General features: G+C 57.8%; 1 protein-coding gene across 3 annotated transcripts in view; it reads left to right on the top strand.

The window, feature by feature from the left end:
* Positions 1-14,057, top strand: part of RAB11FIP5 (RAB11 family interacting protein 5) — a 447,460-nt gene that overhangs the window by 24,926 nt on the left and 408,477 nt on the right. The window contains exons 4-6 of one of the 3 annotated variants that reach the window (XM_068189174.1): positions 1,473-3,932; positions 9,249-9,438; positions 10,277-10,508. In XM_068189174.1, the coding sequence (XP_068045275.1) occupies positions 1,473-3,932; positions 9,249-9,438; positions 10,277-10,486 (2,860 nt within the window). In that variant the 3' untranslated portion in view covers positions 10,487-10,508. Of the gene's footprint in view, positions 1-1,472; positions 3,933-9,248; positions 9,439-10,276; positions 11,721-14,057 lie in introns of those variants that run through there. The other 2 variants (XM_068189173.1, XM_068189172.1) reach the window with 2 other exon arrangements.

Genomic DNA, 14,057 nt, shown 5'->3' with positions numbered 1-14,057 from the left:
ATCCAAGCAACCTTGTGATTTTGCAATCCCTCCCAGCAGCTGGGCAGGGAAATCCCAGGGTGTAGCCCCAGGGCTGGACATACCCTGGGCACCTTGGCAAAGAAATTCATTTATTCCTTCCTCTTAAACCTCGCTGTGCCCAGAGCTGGCTGATCCATGCCCATATTTCTCCCCAGCCAAGACAGGAACTCTGTGGAGCTCTTTGGTGCAGGAGGCATCAATCCCATGGGATCTGTTATGGGGCAGGGCCAGGTGGCCCTGTCCTAGGGATGGGATTGCTCCTCCCAAGGGTGAGGCAAGGGGATGGGCCCAGGAGGAGGGAGCGTGGCAGTCAGAGCACCAGATGGATGTGGGGTGTCCATGCCACACCCCCTCTTTGTGATGTGGAAACCTCTGAGCCTGGTGAGCCTCCTCGGGGTGGAGTTGTTCCCAAAGGAAGATCTATGAAATCCCAAAGAAAGGACCCTCAGTCCTGCTTGAACAGGCAGCAGGGCGCTGTCAGCTTCACTTTCGGTGGGATTCTGAATTGCAGGTGTGCTGAATCCCTTCCATTTTGGGATCCCCCGTGGCGTTGAAGGCATCTCGGGATCTTGGGCAGCAGCGATGTGACAAGGGGCATGTGGGAGGCAGGGCAGAGTCCAGAGTGGGTCCAGGGCCCTGTCCTGGCCACGTGCTCCTTCCTGCTGGGATCTTGTTCTTCGGCCTCCCTCAGCCCTGTCCCTCCCTCCTGTGCAAGCGCGAGCTCCGTGTGTGCTCCCATCCTGGTCATGCTGGCAAACGGGTGAGGAGGCACTGGGGTGAACTGGGAAAGACTGCTCTGTGTGCCTGCACTGGTTCAAGTAACCCTGATCCAAGGGCCCGGGCTGCTCCTCGTGCTCCACCTGCCCTGGGTGCCACCAGCACCGGAACAAGCTCACCGGGCGAGTCCTTGGGCTGCAGGAGGTGGGGAGACCTCTCTGGCCTCTGGGTGTGCTGAGGCAGAGAGGGGAATGTGGAGGAGTGTCCTGGGAGCAGGGCTGCCCCTTCCTGGGTGTCGTGCATGCCCTTTCCACGCCGTGACTCCATAATCATTGCTCTGCCTAACAAGAGCCAGGCATGGATTTGGTCATTGCGCTGCTTGGAGCGGAGCGTCTGTGGTGTGTGTGGTGTGTGCTTCCAGCCTCCAGCCCTGTCACAGCATTAACCAGGAGGACTGTTCTGTCTTCCCTCCACAGCCTGGAAGTGTCTCCTCAGGTAGAAACCAGCTCAGATGCTCCTTCTCATTCTGCTCCCTGCTCCCCTGCCCCGTGCCCTGCTGCCCTTCCCGCTAGCATGCCGAGCTCTAACCTCCCTCCCGCTCCTGGAGACAGACAGGCCGGATGCTTGGCCCCCACCAACCCATTCCTCAACTCCCTGCAGAGCAATCCCTTCTTTGAGGAGCTCCTCGCTGACCAGGTACTAAATTCTCCTTCACCTACTCACTTTCTCTCTAGTTTCCCGCCTGGGCCGCGTGCTGCACCAGAGGTCGCTGGGAGCTTTTATTCCTCTGAGGATTGCAGTCCCTCTGCCTCCCCAAGGCAGGCAGACCCCGAGAGGGAGTCTCCAGCCCAAAGCGTTGGTGTCCCCGTGCCAGAAACCAGTCCCCCAGCACCGGGAGAGCTCCCTCCTGCCGACAGCGACCCCGCCGTCCCCCCGCTGCCCTCGGAGTGGGACGATACCTTCGATGCCTTTGCCACCAGCAGGCTCAAACCAGAGCGGAAGAAGGAGAACTTCTTTGCCTCGGTGGCAGCAGAGGGCATGGCTTTCATCGACGACCCCAGCAGAGCCAGCCCGACGGAGAGCTCAGCAGAGCCCCCCTGCCGGAAGGGCTCCAAAGTGTTCGAAAAGGCCGAGTCGCCCATCGGCGCTGAGATCCCTGCAGCTCTCCGCTCTTGGACAAATTTCTCCAGTTTAGACGTGGGGGCCAACCTGGTGAGCACCACCCAGGAGGCCACGGTGATCGAGGACGTGCTGAGCCCCGTGTCCGCGGGGTCCATGGCCCGGAGGAGGAAAAGCAGCACGCCCATGGTCTGGACAGCTGCGTTTGCCTCGGGCAAGCCCGGGGACACAGAGGCACCAACAGCAGCGAGGACTGAAAATAGCGCCAGGGAGGAGGGGGACAGCGGTGAGGAGGAGTCCTGCAGCACAGGGACGAACGGCTGGATGACCATAGCCACAGAAACCGCTGCTGACCCCTCGGAGAGCGCCCCGAGCGCGGCCGAGGAGTGCACGGCTCCCACGGGCCCCTTCGGCCCGCGCCCGCCCTTCCTGGGCGAGGCCACCTTTGAAGCCCAGAGCTCGTCCCGTGCTTCCACCTGTGCATTACCCAGGAGCTCCTTCCCCCCCGAGCTGGGCCCCGGCCCCGAGGCCCTGCCCGGCAGCACCGTGGTGGCCGTGCCCCCGCGGGTCCTCGGGGACGTGGCGGGGCGAAGGTTCCCTGAGCCGGGCGCGGAGCCCGGGGGCAGCCAGGAGGGCGCCTTCGACATCCGCAGCTCGGTGTTCCGGCTGCAGGCCAGCATGCGGCTGGAGGCCAGCGACGGCCTCCTGAAGTTCAGCTCCGACATCCGCGAGAGGCGCGTGGTGCTGTCCCCGTGGGCAGGGCCCCAGGGCCCCGAGGAGCCGGTGCCCGGCCTGGCGGTGCCGCCCCCCAAACCCCCCAGGCGGTTTGCAGCCACGGGCGCTGTGGGGGACAGCGAGGAGGAGGAGCCTGCTGGCACCCAGCAAGGCAAACAGGAGCCATGGGAAGACCCAGAGGGCCCAAGAGCAGAGATGGAATTGCCAAAGAGCCGTGGGAGCAGCGAGCCCGCCGTGCCAGCGCCTCCCAGCCTGCCTGCACCGGGAGCGGACGCCGCTGAAGTCGGGAGCGAGTTCCCGGCGTTTGAGGGTGCCAGAGCTGCTCCTGTGGACTCAGCGGCTGGCTTGGAGACAGGAGCCAGCCAGCTGGGGACAGGGGACACCTCTGTGGGGGAACACCCATCAGAGATGAATGAGACAGATGCGGCCGAGCAGTTTGAGACTTGCACATCCAAGTTCTCCCTGGAGGGACTGGACCAGTCGGGTGCTGAGGAGAGCTGGAGCCAGCCCCGTTTATCCCCTCAGGGGGCCACAGACGGTGCCAAGTGGGAAACGGCCTCCAAACAGGAGCTGTTTCCTGAGGAGATCAGTATTTCAGGACTAAACCCATCTTCTAAGCTAGACCTGGGCCAGCCAACCAGCTGGACAGCTCTGGAAGAGCGGGAGGCAGCTGGGCATCCACACCCACAGCCCCAAAGGTCAGAACGTGGGCAGAGTCCATCCCAGCTGGAGCTGGCATGCCAGGATGGTGAGGGGCGAGCAGGAGAGCAGCCTGAGCCCCGTGCCCCTCCCGAGGAGGCAGGGCAGGGCAGGACCCCTGCCAGCGAGGAGCCCGAGGGAAACTGGGCGGAGAGCAGGATAGACTTCAAGAAAGCTGATTTCTGGAAGGCAGATAGGGCAGTGGAGAGGCGCACACAGGGAGCTCCAGCCCTGAGAAATCCCTTTACCCTGGCGCTGAGCCCGAATTCCCCGAGCAATCCCTTCATGGAGAAGCCCCCAGCCCCTCTCCCTGTCCAAGCCGTGCTGCCCGAAAAGCTTGAGCAGGGCGACTTCAGCTTCCGCAGCCTGCAGGAGGAAGCCCCCGGGCACGGCTTGCAGCCCACTAACGCTACCCCCCTGCATGCCAGCCAGCCCCTGGCCTTCTCCACCCCTTTCCTCGTGGCTGCCACTAACCCCGAGCCGTGTGGCCCCCCCCGGCCCCCCGCGGGGGTCCCCGCCAGCCGCGCCGCCGCCCGGCCCTGCCCGTGCCCGCAGCCCGGGGACGCACAAGCTTCAGCGCTCCTGGTTCTGCCCAGGGAGACACGGCCGGCTGAGGAGCCCCTTGGCCAGCAGACGAGCAGGTGAGCACTGCGGGGAAGGCGAAGGGCGTGTGTGTGGGAGAGGTGAGCCCTGGCCCCTTCTGCTCCTGGCCCCTTCTCTCTGCTCCTGGCAGGGCTGCGCCCAGCTGGGCTGGCTCCATGCAGTGCTGCAGCTCCTGTTCCCTCACCTTCCCCTGGTCCCAGAGAGTCCAGCCCGAGCTCCTGGGAGCCTTGGCTCTCTGGGATGCTGGGGGGAGTGGCCACTGGTGTCCGCTGTGTTCCCTGGCCAGGGCAAAGGGTACCATGCACCCACGACCTGCCCCAGCTGGAAGTTCAGAGCTGCACCCACATTGCACCCAGTGCTGATTTTGGCTCCATCATCCTCCCCGTGCTTGCAGGAGAAATGCCTTTCCCGTGCCTGCCAGGAGAGCTTGTGGCTGTTTGTGCTCTCCTGAGCTCCCTCATGGCATGTGCACAGCTGCTGCCCCTGCCATCCATCCAGCTTTGGCTGCTTTCCTCTCAAGTGCCCGTTGGGTACTGAAAACCTTCTCTCCATAGCCAAAAAAAGAGTTTTTTCACCAGGGCGAAAGGCCCCTCTCCCCTCCCTCCTGCAGGATGCCCATTGGTGATGAGGCACGTGGGCTTTAGCCTTGAGGCTGATGGGAATGGGAAAGGTGGAAAGAAGGGGCCGTTCCTCCTCCCAGGTCAATCCTGGGTCTGTACAAACGGCCCAAAGCAAAGCTGGTGAGTTCAGGGCATGGAGTCTTGCTCTGTGTCCTTCAGTTCATCTCATTTTCCTGGTACTCCTTCCCCCGGTGTGCCTGGGCTCTGCCTGCCCAAGGGATTTACCAAGCTCCAGCAGGGATTTATTGATCAGCCTCACTGATCATGAGGCAAGTGGAGCTTCCTGGGGGCACCAAAATGGTGAAAATCCCATCTGACCCAAGAGCAAGATTGGTTGTAGCCCTGGGGAGAGGAAGGGATGGAGGATGGGGCCAGCAGAACTCACTGAGCTCCAGTCCTTCCACAAGGGGATCCCTTCTTGGGCTGAGCATGAGGTACAAAGTGATCTCAGGTGAGCAAAGACAACATCTGGCTGGGTCTGTCAGATGATATTTTTTCTTCTTATTTAAGCCAGATCCTCCAATCATTTTAAATTGGATTGTTCATCCACCAGCAGATAGCCTTCTTCAAAATTTGCAGGGATGCTGCATAGAAATATGGATTTTGATATGTTTCATGGAAAGAGAAGTGTCCTGCGATCCCAAAGGGATAACTGAGGCAGTGAGGGAAGTACAGGAGTCTCTGTGTTGGTAGTACCTGCTCGTGGTCATCCCCAGCCGTGCCTGTGTATCCATCCAGGCCTGGCTGGCTCCTGGGATGGAATGGGCTGGGATCCAAGAGCTGGATATCCTGGATATCAGTGCTGCCTTCTGTCGTGACACGTGGCCAGGAGCTCCTGAACTTCCCTGCTTGGGTTCCTCCAGCACATTTTGGAACCTGCTGTGACTGAAGAACCTCTGAAGAGTTCCTGAGGCCACTGGGGAAGGCTCTGAGGCTCTGAACTGCTTTATAGGACTGGTGAGATGTGAGAACTGTCCCAGGGTGAGGGAGGAAGGCTAGAAGGAATCTTTTCCCAGTCCCCATGGCCATGCTGCCCTTCCCAGGATCATCTCCTGTTGGAATCGCCAGAGGCACATAGATGAGGGAAAGGTGGTGGAAAAAAGGTGGAAGGAAAAAGGAAATACTTCAGATTTGGAATGGACATTAAGTCCTGGCTGGAACAAAAGTGTCTGCAGGTGAAGGGGAGAGGGTACCTGGTGTGGTGGGATGGTGAGAGTTTGGGGTGAGGGGGTTCAGACAGCTGGAAACTGGGAATGGGGTCCCATGGCCCCTTCCCAAGTGGCCAGAGGCTCTTTGGTCATCTTGTGTGGCTGCTGGGGCAGGGGAGCATCAGCTGCAACTCCCAGGTGTGTGGCGGGCCCTTTGCTGCTCCTGGGGATAGGGCAGGATGGTGCCTCCACTGCTGGGGATGTGTCACATCGCCGGGACAGGACAGACCGCAAGGACAGCCTGGGACTGTGCCTTGGGAGCTCCACTGCCTGGAGGAGTCCAGCAGCTGTGCAGCTCCTGCTCCACTGGAGCCCAGCAGCTGTGCAGCTCCTGCTCATCCACTGGAATCCAGCAGCCGTGCAGCTCCTGCTCCTCCACTAGAGTCCAGCAGCTGTGCAGCTCCTGCTCATCCACTGGAGTCCAGCAGCTGTGCAGCTCCTGCTCCTCCACTGGAATCCAGCAGCTGTGCAGCTCCTGCTCATCCACTGGAATCCAGCAGCTGTGCAGCTCCTGCTCCACTGGAGTCCAGCAGCTGTGCAGCTCCTGCTCCTCCACTGGAATCCAGCAGCTGTGCAGCTCCTGCTCCTCCACTGGAATCCAGCAGCTGTGCAGCTCCTGCCATTCCACTGGATGGAATCTAGCAGCTGTGCAGCTCCTGCTCCTCCACTGGAGTCCAGCAGCTGTGCAGCTCCTGCTCCACTGGAGTCCAGCAGCTGTGCAGCTCCTGCCCTTCCACTGGAATCCAGCAGCTGTGCAGCTCCTGCCCTTCCACTGGATGGAATCTAGCAGCTGTGCAGCTCCTCCTCCCTTAGATGTGGGGCTGGCCTGCATCTTGTGGCACTTGCAGGTGACAGGACTGGGGATGTCACAGGTCGCGAGGTGGTGGGACAGGCTGTGCCTCCCTCATGTCAAGAGTGCAGAGGATCACTGTGTTCTGAAAATGAGGCATCAGGTTAAGTCACCTCATCTTGGTGGTCTTCCTGGAGTGTCACCCTGAGATGTTCCACCTTGGCCTTAAGTTCCATCGTAACTCAGATCCACTTGGGATGCAGTTCTGGATTTGGAGCCGGTGAGCAGCTGATGCCACGCTCGAGTTGATGTTCAAGGACCAGGAGAGCAAACTGGTCCAGCTTCTTGGCAGGTCCACCAGACCTTCAGACCTGGCTGTGAGGTGTGAAGCTCCCCTTCTCCTCTGGAAGGACCATCCCAGGACAAACACAGCTCAAGGAATGTCTCCAGCTCTTGGATCCTCCCAGAGACAAGCGGAGGAGGCAGAGCCCTGCCTGCTCAGCTGAGCCCTGCATGCACCACCCTCAGTGGGAAGCAGTAGGATAATGATTTCTTTTCAAAAGTACCTTTTCCAGCCCTGCAGCAGTGACTGTTCCCACTAGCCATGGGGCTGGCAGCTGCATGTGACCACCCCTGGGTGGGAATATCCCCCTGCTTTCAAACACATCCAAGCATTCCCACTGGCCTCCCAGGGCAGCTTGGTCCCAGGGAGGTTCCCAGCCATGCTCTGGTTGTAGCCTCAGTGCTGGCTGTGGGCATGCACAAGGTGACAGTGACATTTGGGGCTCAGGCCTGGCTGTGATGAGTGGCCCTGGTGGCTCCCCCAGCCCCTCCTCACCCCTGTCCTGCGGTGTCCTGGTGGTTGTAGCTCCTGGTCAGGGTTTAGTCCCAGTGGGCAGTGCTGGAGCCTCATGTGCAGAACAGCAACTCCTCCAGCCCCTGGCACTGTCTGTGGCTCCCCCTTAGGGCTGTGGGATCCCTGTCCATCCTTTCCAGCTGCCCAGGAATCCTGGGCTCTGTCCTTGGGCTTGGACAGGGATCAGAGATCTGTCAGGGATCAGGGGATCAGGGATCTGTCCTTGTGCTGCCAAGGGATCAGAGAATCACAGAGTGTGCTGAGCTGGGAGAGACCCACCAGAGTCATCCATCCAACCCCAGGCCCTGCCCAGACACCCCAAAATCCCACCCTGTGCATCCCTGGCAGCGCTGTCCAAAGGCTCCTGGAGCTCTGGCAGCCTCGGGGCCGTGCCCATTCCCTGGGGAGCCTGGGCAGTGCCAGCACCCTCTGAGGGAAGAACCTTTCCTGATCTCCACCTAAACCTCTCCTGACACAGCTCCAGCATTCCCTAGTCCTGTCCCTGGTCACCAGAGGGAAGAGATCAGAGCTGCCCCTGTGCTGTCCCTTGGGATGAGCTGGTCCTTTGGCTTGTTGGAGCAGCTTGGTGGCTGCCAGTGCTGTCCCCTCCCAGCACACGGACAGCAGGAGGCATCATCGTGGTTGAAGAGGATTTCCACATCCTTGGTGTGTCCCGATCCCATCACCACGGCCGAGGCACGAGGACACAGCATGCTGGGACACACAGCTGGTGGGGTTGTCACCCGTGAGAGGCTTTGCAAAGCTGCCAGGTGAAGGTTTGGATGTTTCCATCCCAGTGGATGGAGGTTTGGATGTTTCCATCACAGTGGATGGAGGTTTGGATATTTCACTCCCAATGGATGGAAGTTTGGATGTTTCCATCCCAATGGATGGAGGTTTGGATGTTTCCATCCCAGTGGATGGAGGTTTGGATATTTCAATCCCAATGGATTGAAATTTTGATGTTTCCATCCCAATGGATGGAGGTTTGGATGTTTCCATCCCAATGGATGGATGTTTGAATATTTCCATCCCAAAGGATTGAAATTTGGATGTTTCCTTCCCAATGGATTGAAATTTGGATGTTTCCATCGCAATGGATGGATATTTGGATGTTTCCATCCCGAGGATGGATGTTTGGATGTTTCCATCCCAGAGGATGGATGTTTGGATGTTTCCATCCCAATGGATGGATGTTTGGACATTTCCATCCCAATGGACAGATATTTGGATGTTTCCATCCTAAGGATGGTGCACAGCTGTGCCTGCTCCTTGCAGGGAGGGAGCATCAGGTCACTTCTCTTTCCATCACACTGAGAAGGAAGTGGATTTTGTTCAAGCCCAGAAAGAACCTTTTTTTGGGTAAAAAGCGAGGCAGAAATAAATGAAAATCTAATTCCCCCTTAACTGGCTCCTCACCCTCCTTTTGGCCTCGTGGAGGGGGACAAATTCCGTGGTGGCTTTCAGGCAGGTGACATTCAACTCTTGGGCTGGAGCATCAGTGGTGACCCCAGACTAACCTGGGGGTCCCTGGGCAGCAAAGAGCTGCTCTGGGCAGTGGGTGCAGCAGGCTCTGATCACCCTGGAGCCGCGTTTGAACCCCTGGCAGCCGGGAGTTGTGACCCACGGCGTTCCCAGTGAGGATGGGCAGTGCAGGTGTGGGCACCAGGATCTCAGCCAAACACGTCTGCTGGGGCTCCTTCTCTCGTGTCTGGGTGGGAGCAGCTCCATGGGCTCTGCCCTGCCCTGCTGGCTCTCCTTGGAGCAGGAGAGCTTTGGGTGGCACAGACACCGGGGTTCAGCTGTTCCTCAGCCCCTGTAGAACGCCGTGGAGCGGGAGCAGCTGGGGGTGCTGATTGTCCCACCCTTGTTGCCCACAGCCCTCACCCCGTGAAGCCCCTGAGTGCTGCGCAGGAGGGCTCCAGCGAGAGGAAGCAGCAGCACAGGGCCAGCCTGAGCTCGGCCCTGAGCAATGGCCTGGAGAGGCTGAAGACAGTGACCACGAGCAGCGTCCAGCCCGTGGCCCCGGCCGGACAAAACCAGCCGGACAAAACCGACCCCAAGTTAAAGGTAGGAGGCTGTGCCAGACCTGCTCCAGGTGTGCTGCTGGCAGGGAGCTGCTGTGGGGGGAGGCAGAGCAGGGCCTGCCATGGGGTGGGTGAGGGTCCAGGCCTTGGGCTGCTCTGCCTCCCTTCTCCCATGGGCTCTGCACCTCCTCACCCCGGCCTTCTCCCATCACCTGCTTTGGTTTGGGGGTGGTGTTGTGCAGTGTGTGGGTGAATCACTGCTTATCGAATCCTGCAACAGTTTGGGTTGGAGGGGACCTTAAATCCCATCCAGAGCCACCCATGCCATGGCAGGGACACCTCCCACTGTCCCAGGCTGCTCCCAGCCCCTTCCAACCTGGTCTCCACAAGGTATGGAAGGTGGAAGGTGTAGTAGCTGTCTGAGTGATGCTCTGAAGGGTTCCTAATCCTGGCAGGGGGAAGGTCCCTCCTGGAGCTTTGCTGATCTGGATACACTCCAAACACTGCTGTGTTGGGGCCAGCAAAGCACCTGTGGCACCTCTGAGGACACAGAGGGTGTTCTGAGGGTGACCCCTCCATCTCTTTGTCCACTCCCATTCCATTTGCCTCCCCAGTGTCACATGGAAAATGCTGCTGGGGTTCACCTGATTGAAGGACAAGCACAACCCTGCGGGTCTCGGAAGCCTTGTGGGTGCTGCAGGGAGTTCAGCTGGTCCTTTATGAGCAGACAAGGGCTCTGTGAGTCCCCTGTGCTGCTCCTACCTCTCTAGTTTAGAAAGACAGACATGGAAAGCAGGAGTGCTCTGCCTGCATCCTGCAAACATTACCAGGAGCAGAAGTTTTAATTCCAGTCCCTGAATGTCCCTCTTGCTTCCCACCAGGACCCTGCCCAGCTGGACCAGTCAGCCAAGTATTACCACCTGACCCACGACGAGCTGATCCAGCTGCTGCTGCAGAAGGAGGGCGAGCTGAGCAAGAAGGAGGAGCACATCCACGAGCTGGAGAACTACATTGACCAGCTGCTGGTGCGCATCATGGAGCAGTCCCCCACCCTGCTGCAGATCCCGCTGGGCGGGGGCCAGGCCCCGTGAGCCAGCAGCACCCAGCACAGCTGTGCCCCAGTAACCACGCTGCCAACACCCCCGCACCCCTCCTCTCACCCGAGGGCTCCAGTGGCTTCTATTCCCAAAGTTAGCAGGAAGGGTTATCTGCTCCTTCCCAGCCCAAGCTTACCCCAGCTCGGCTCCAGGGAGCTGTAGGGTGGTGGGCTGCCAGCACCCTATGGGGAGGAGCAGAGCCCTCCCCACGAGGCAGGCGCCTCTGTAGGTTCCCATCGCTGTGACCAAGTGCCACCTCCCGGGCACTCCTGCTGCCAGAGCTTTAAGTGACCCCTGGACATCTGAGAGCTGGAAACCGTCTCCTCGTGACTTCATCCTGCTGCTGCTCCTCTGCCCACACTCCTCCTCCTCCTCTCTCCCCTGAGGGTGGTGTCCCTGGCTGCTGGATGGTGTTGGGCTGGTGGGTGACACCGGGGACACTGAGGCCCGGTGGGGCTCCCCCAGCACGTTCCTGACCAGAGCCTGTGGGACGCCCCTTCCCCTCGTGCCCCAGTTACCCCCAGTGAAGGGTGAAGAGCCAACTCCAGTTTGTGCCACTCCCTCACCACGCTTGTGGGAGATGCTTCACAAAGGGACAGCACCGGGCCTGGGCTGGTGTCGGAGCCTGGCGGGGCCACGCTGGCTCTGTCACAGCGCCAGTGCCAGGGTGACACTGCCTGGGTTCCTCATGGCTGGACTGGGAATATGGCAGAGGGAACATGGGATGGTGCCCCAGGAGTGCTGCAGGAGATCCTCTGCAGGCGCCACCCAGCAGGGGCTGCTGTGCCCTGGAGGGACTGAGGAGTGCAGAATCTACACTAAATTTCCACTCAGTATTCCAAGGAATGCCTGCTCACAGCTGCCCCGCCCTGCCTCTGCCTCATCTGTCCAGCACAGCCAGAAAATGCCCCCAGAGCAAGGCCCGGGGGGGATCTGACCCCTCTGCAGGCCCCCTGCGGGGTCAGGCACCCCAGACACTCCTGGCACAGCCCAGAATTCCCGAATCCTGGCAGGGCCCTCCCCGGCAGGGCAGTGCCCAGCCTGCTCCCCTGATCACATCCACACGCTGGGATCAGCTCTCCAGGGCAGTGCCCAGCCTCAGGGGCAGCTCTGTCCATTGCTGACCCCTGAGTGACCACCCAAAGTGTAGCAGCGTGAGACCGCGACTCTTTCCTTTGTTCCAGTTGTAAACTTGTCTATTGCAATTTTCATCAAATTCAGTATATGATCTCTTTTGGCGTGCCAATTTCCCTTTTTGTTTCCAATTTTGAAGTAATGTTTGGGGTGAGGGTAGTAAGCTGGCCAAGGCTACAGGGACCCCCTTGAAGGCGTGAGGGATCCCAGCCCATACTCAGTCTCCACAGATAAGGAACACTCCATTGGGCAGCACTTTGGGATGGAGTGAGGATGGAGAAAGTGTAGGACTGGTGTAATTGCACCAACTTGGAGGGGTATAATTTTTGTTCAGTGGGCTTACATCTTCCCTATGGGTAGACCTAACAAGTTCAAGGTGGGTCAAGCGTTGGTTGGGAGGTTGATGTTGAAGTTGGGCACAGTAATGAGCTTTGGAGGAACCCAACAACTCTAATCCTGGGGTTCCTCTGGTACTCGAGGTAGGGTCTTGGTCCACCCATCCCAAGCATCTGGCAGATTGGGTTTCTTATCTGTACATGGGTATTCATTTGCTGCTAAAGGAGCCCCTACCAGGCACATTGAGAGAGGGTTGTCCACGCTGCCCGTGGACAGGCATAGATTGTCTTGCTGTAAAGTCTTGGCCAGTGTGACCCAGATGTTCTGACTGGGCTGAGGGACAATCCATGCACCAGCTGATGAAAAGGTGAGGAGCATCCAAAATCCTGTCTGGAACATTGGGGATTCCCTGCCACCGGAGACATGTCAGGATACCTGGGGATGAGTCGATCTGTGAGTTTGAAAAAATGGATTTTTAGACTTGTATGACATTAATAGCCCCTCATATCTTCCCATCTTATCCCCTCAGTTTTCACTGAGTAGAAAAGGTGTGGGAAAACAAGAGGGGATAACAGTGCAACAAACTAAAGAGAGGTAGCAGTAAAACCAACTAAAGAAGGGTAACAGTGCGAAACAATGAGCGAATGAAACTCAACAGAGAGTCTTATCATCTTCTGGAGCAGTGCAGAATCATCTTCTGTGATGAACATCTGCATTTACACTCCTTTTCCTTCTCCACGCCACCCGAGCTTGATCTCTTTGCTGTCCCTGAGGTCCAGGAGGAGTGTGTCTGGATGCTGCATTTGGCAGTTCAATGTACGGCTTGGCATTCCTGCCTGGAATCCACCTTGGGCCAGATCCTGTAGATATGCAAGCATGACCTCTCCCCCAAGAAGCTAACTGAAATGGGGCCATTATTTGTTTGGATCCGGGGTCTTTGATCAGCACAGGGGGTTTCTCAGTGAGCTGGGCTCTGCTGGTGTTGGAGAAGTGCCTGATAATGGGAGGGTTTGGCTGTGTGAATGAATTATTGAGAAAGTTGATGACATAAAGAGCCTTACATAATCTTTCTACATTTGGTAGTGCTTCAACTCCCCCACGCTGCTGGTCAAGGTCTCTCTTGAGTGTACAGTGAGCTCTCTCTACAACAGATTGCCCTGTTGGTGAGTGGGGTATGCCAGTATGCTAATATCACCTCCCATTGATCTATCTAGGAAATGTTTGAAATTTCTGGAGGTGTAACCTGGACCATTACCTATTTTGATGCCTTAGGGAATGCCCAGGGTAGAAAACGCTAGGAGACAATGTTGGATGACATCTTTTGTCTCTCCTGCTGCGTGGGCTGATGCAAATGCAGCCCCAGAGAACGCATCTATGGACACATGAATGTATTTTTGTCTCCCAGAAGGTGCACAGTGTGTGACATCTGTTTGCCACAGCTGTAAACTTTCGAGGCCTCAGGGGTTAACCCCGGCCCCCGTGGAGGGCAAAGCAGACTCCTGGCAATTGGGGCAGGAGCCCACGATTGCTCTTGCCTGTTCACTTGTGATTTTAAACATCCAGACAAGGGCTGGCACATTTTGGTGGAAAAACTGATGGCTCAATTTAGCCTGATTGAAAATGTCTGGTAGGGTGGTCTGCACTGCCATGGCTAGGAGATCTGCTCTCTGGTTGCCCTCAGTAACTGGTCCTGGGAGGTCAGTGTGTGGCCTCACGTGCATAATGTGACATGGTTTCTCTCTGTGGGAGAGGAGGTATATTAATTTTGAGAGCAAGCGGTATAAATCTGGGTTTGGCACTTCCTTTAACAAAGAATGTTCTGCTCTTTCAGCTATGCCAGCAACATAGGCTGAATCAGTAACTAAATTTAAGGGTTGTTTGAACTTCTCAAAGGCTCTGACAACAGCTGCTAATTCTGCAATTTGTGGGGATCCTCGAAAAATTTGAACATCAGACTCCCACTTTTGAGTGTCAGAATTCTTCCATGTCATAACTGACTTGTGGGATCCCCCTGAACGATCAGAAAATACAGTCAATGCCTTTAGAGGAGTTTTACTTTTTAATTAATTTGGGACCAAATTAAAGCAAGCGTTAA

Source organism: Anomalospiza imberbis, chromosome 4 (assembly GCF_031753505.1).
Source record: "Anomalospiza imberbis isolate Cuckoo-Finch-1a 21T00152 chromosome 4, ASM3175350v1, whole genome shotgun sequence".
Taxonomy (NCBI): domain Eukaryota; kingdom Metazoa; phylum Chordata; class Aves; order Passeriformes; family Viduidae; genus Anomalospiza; species Anomalospiza imberbis.
The sequence above is the reverse complement of the archived record's forward strand: the minus strand, read 5'-3'. Positions and strand labels throughout refer to the sequence as shown.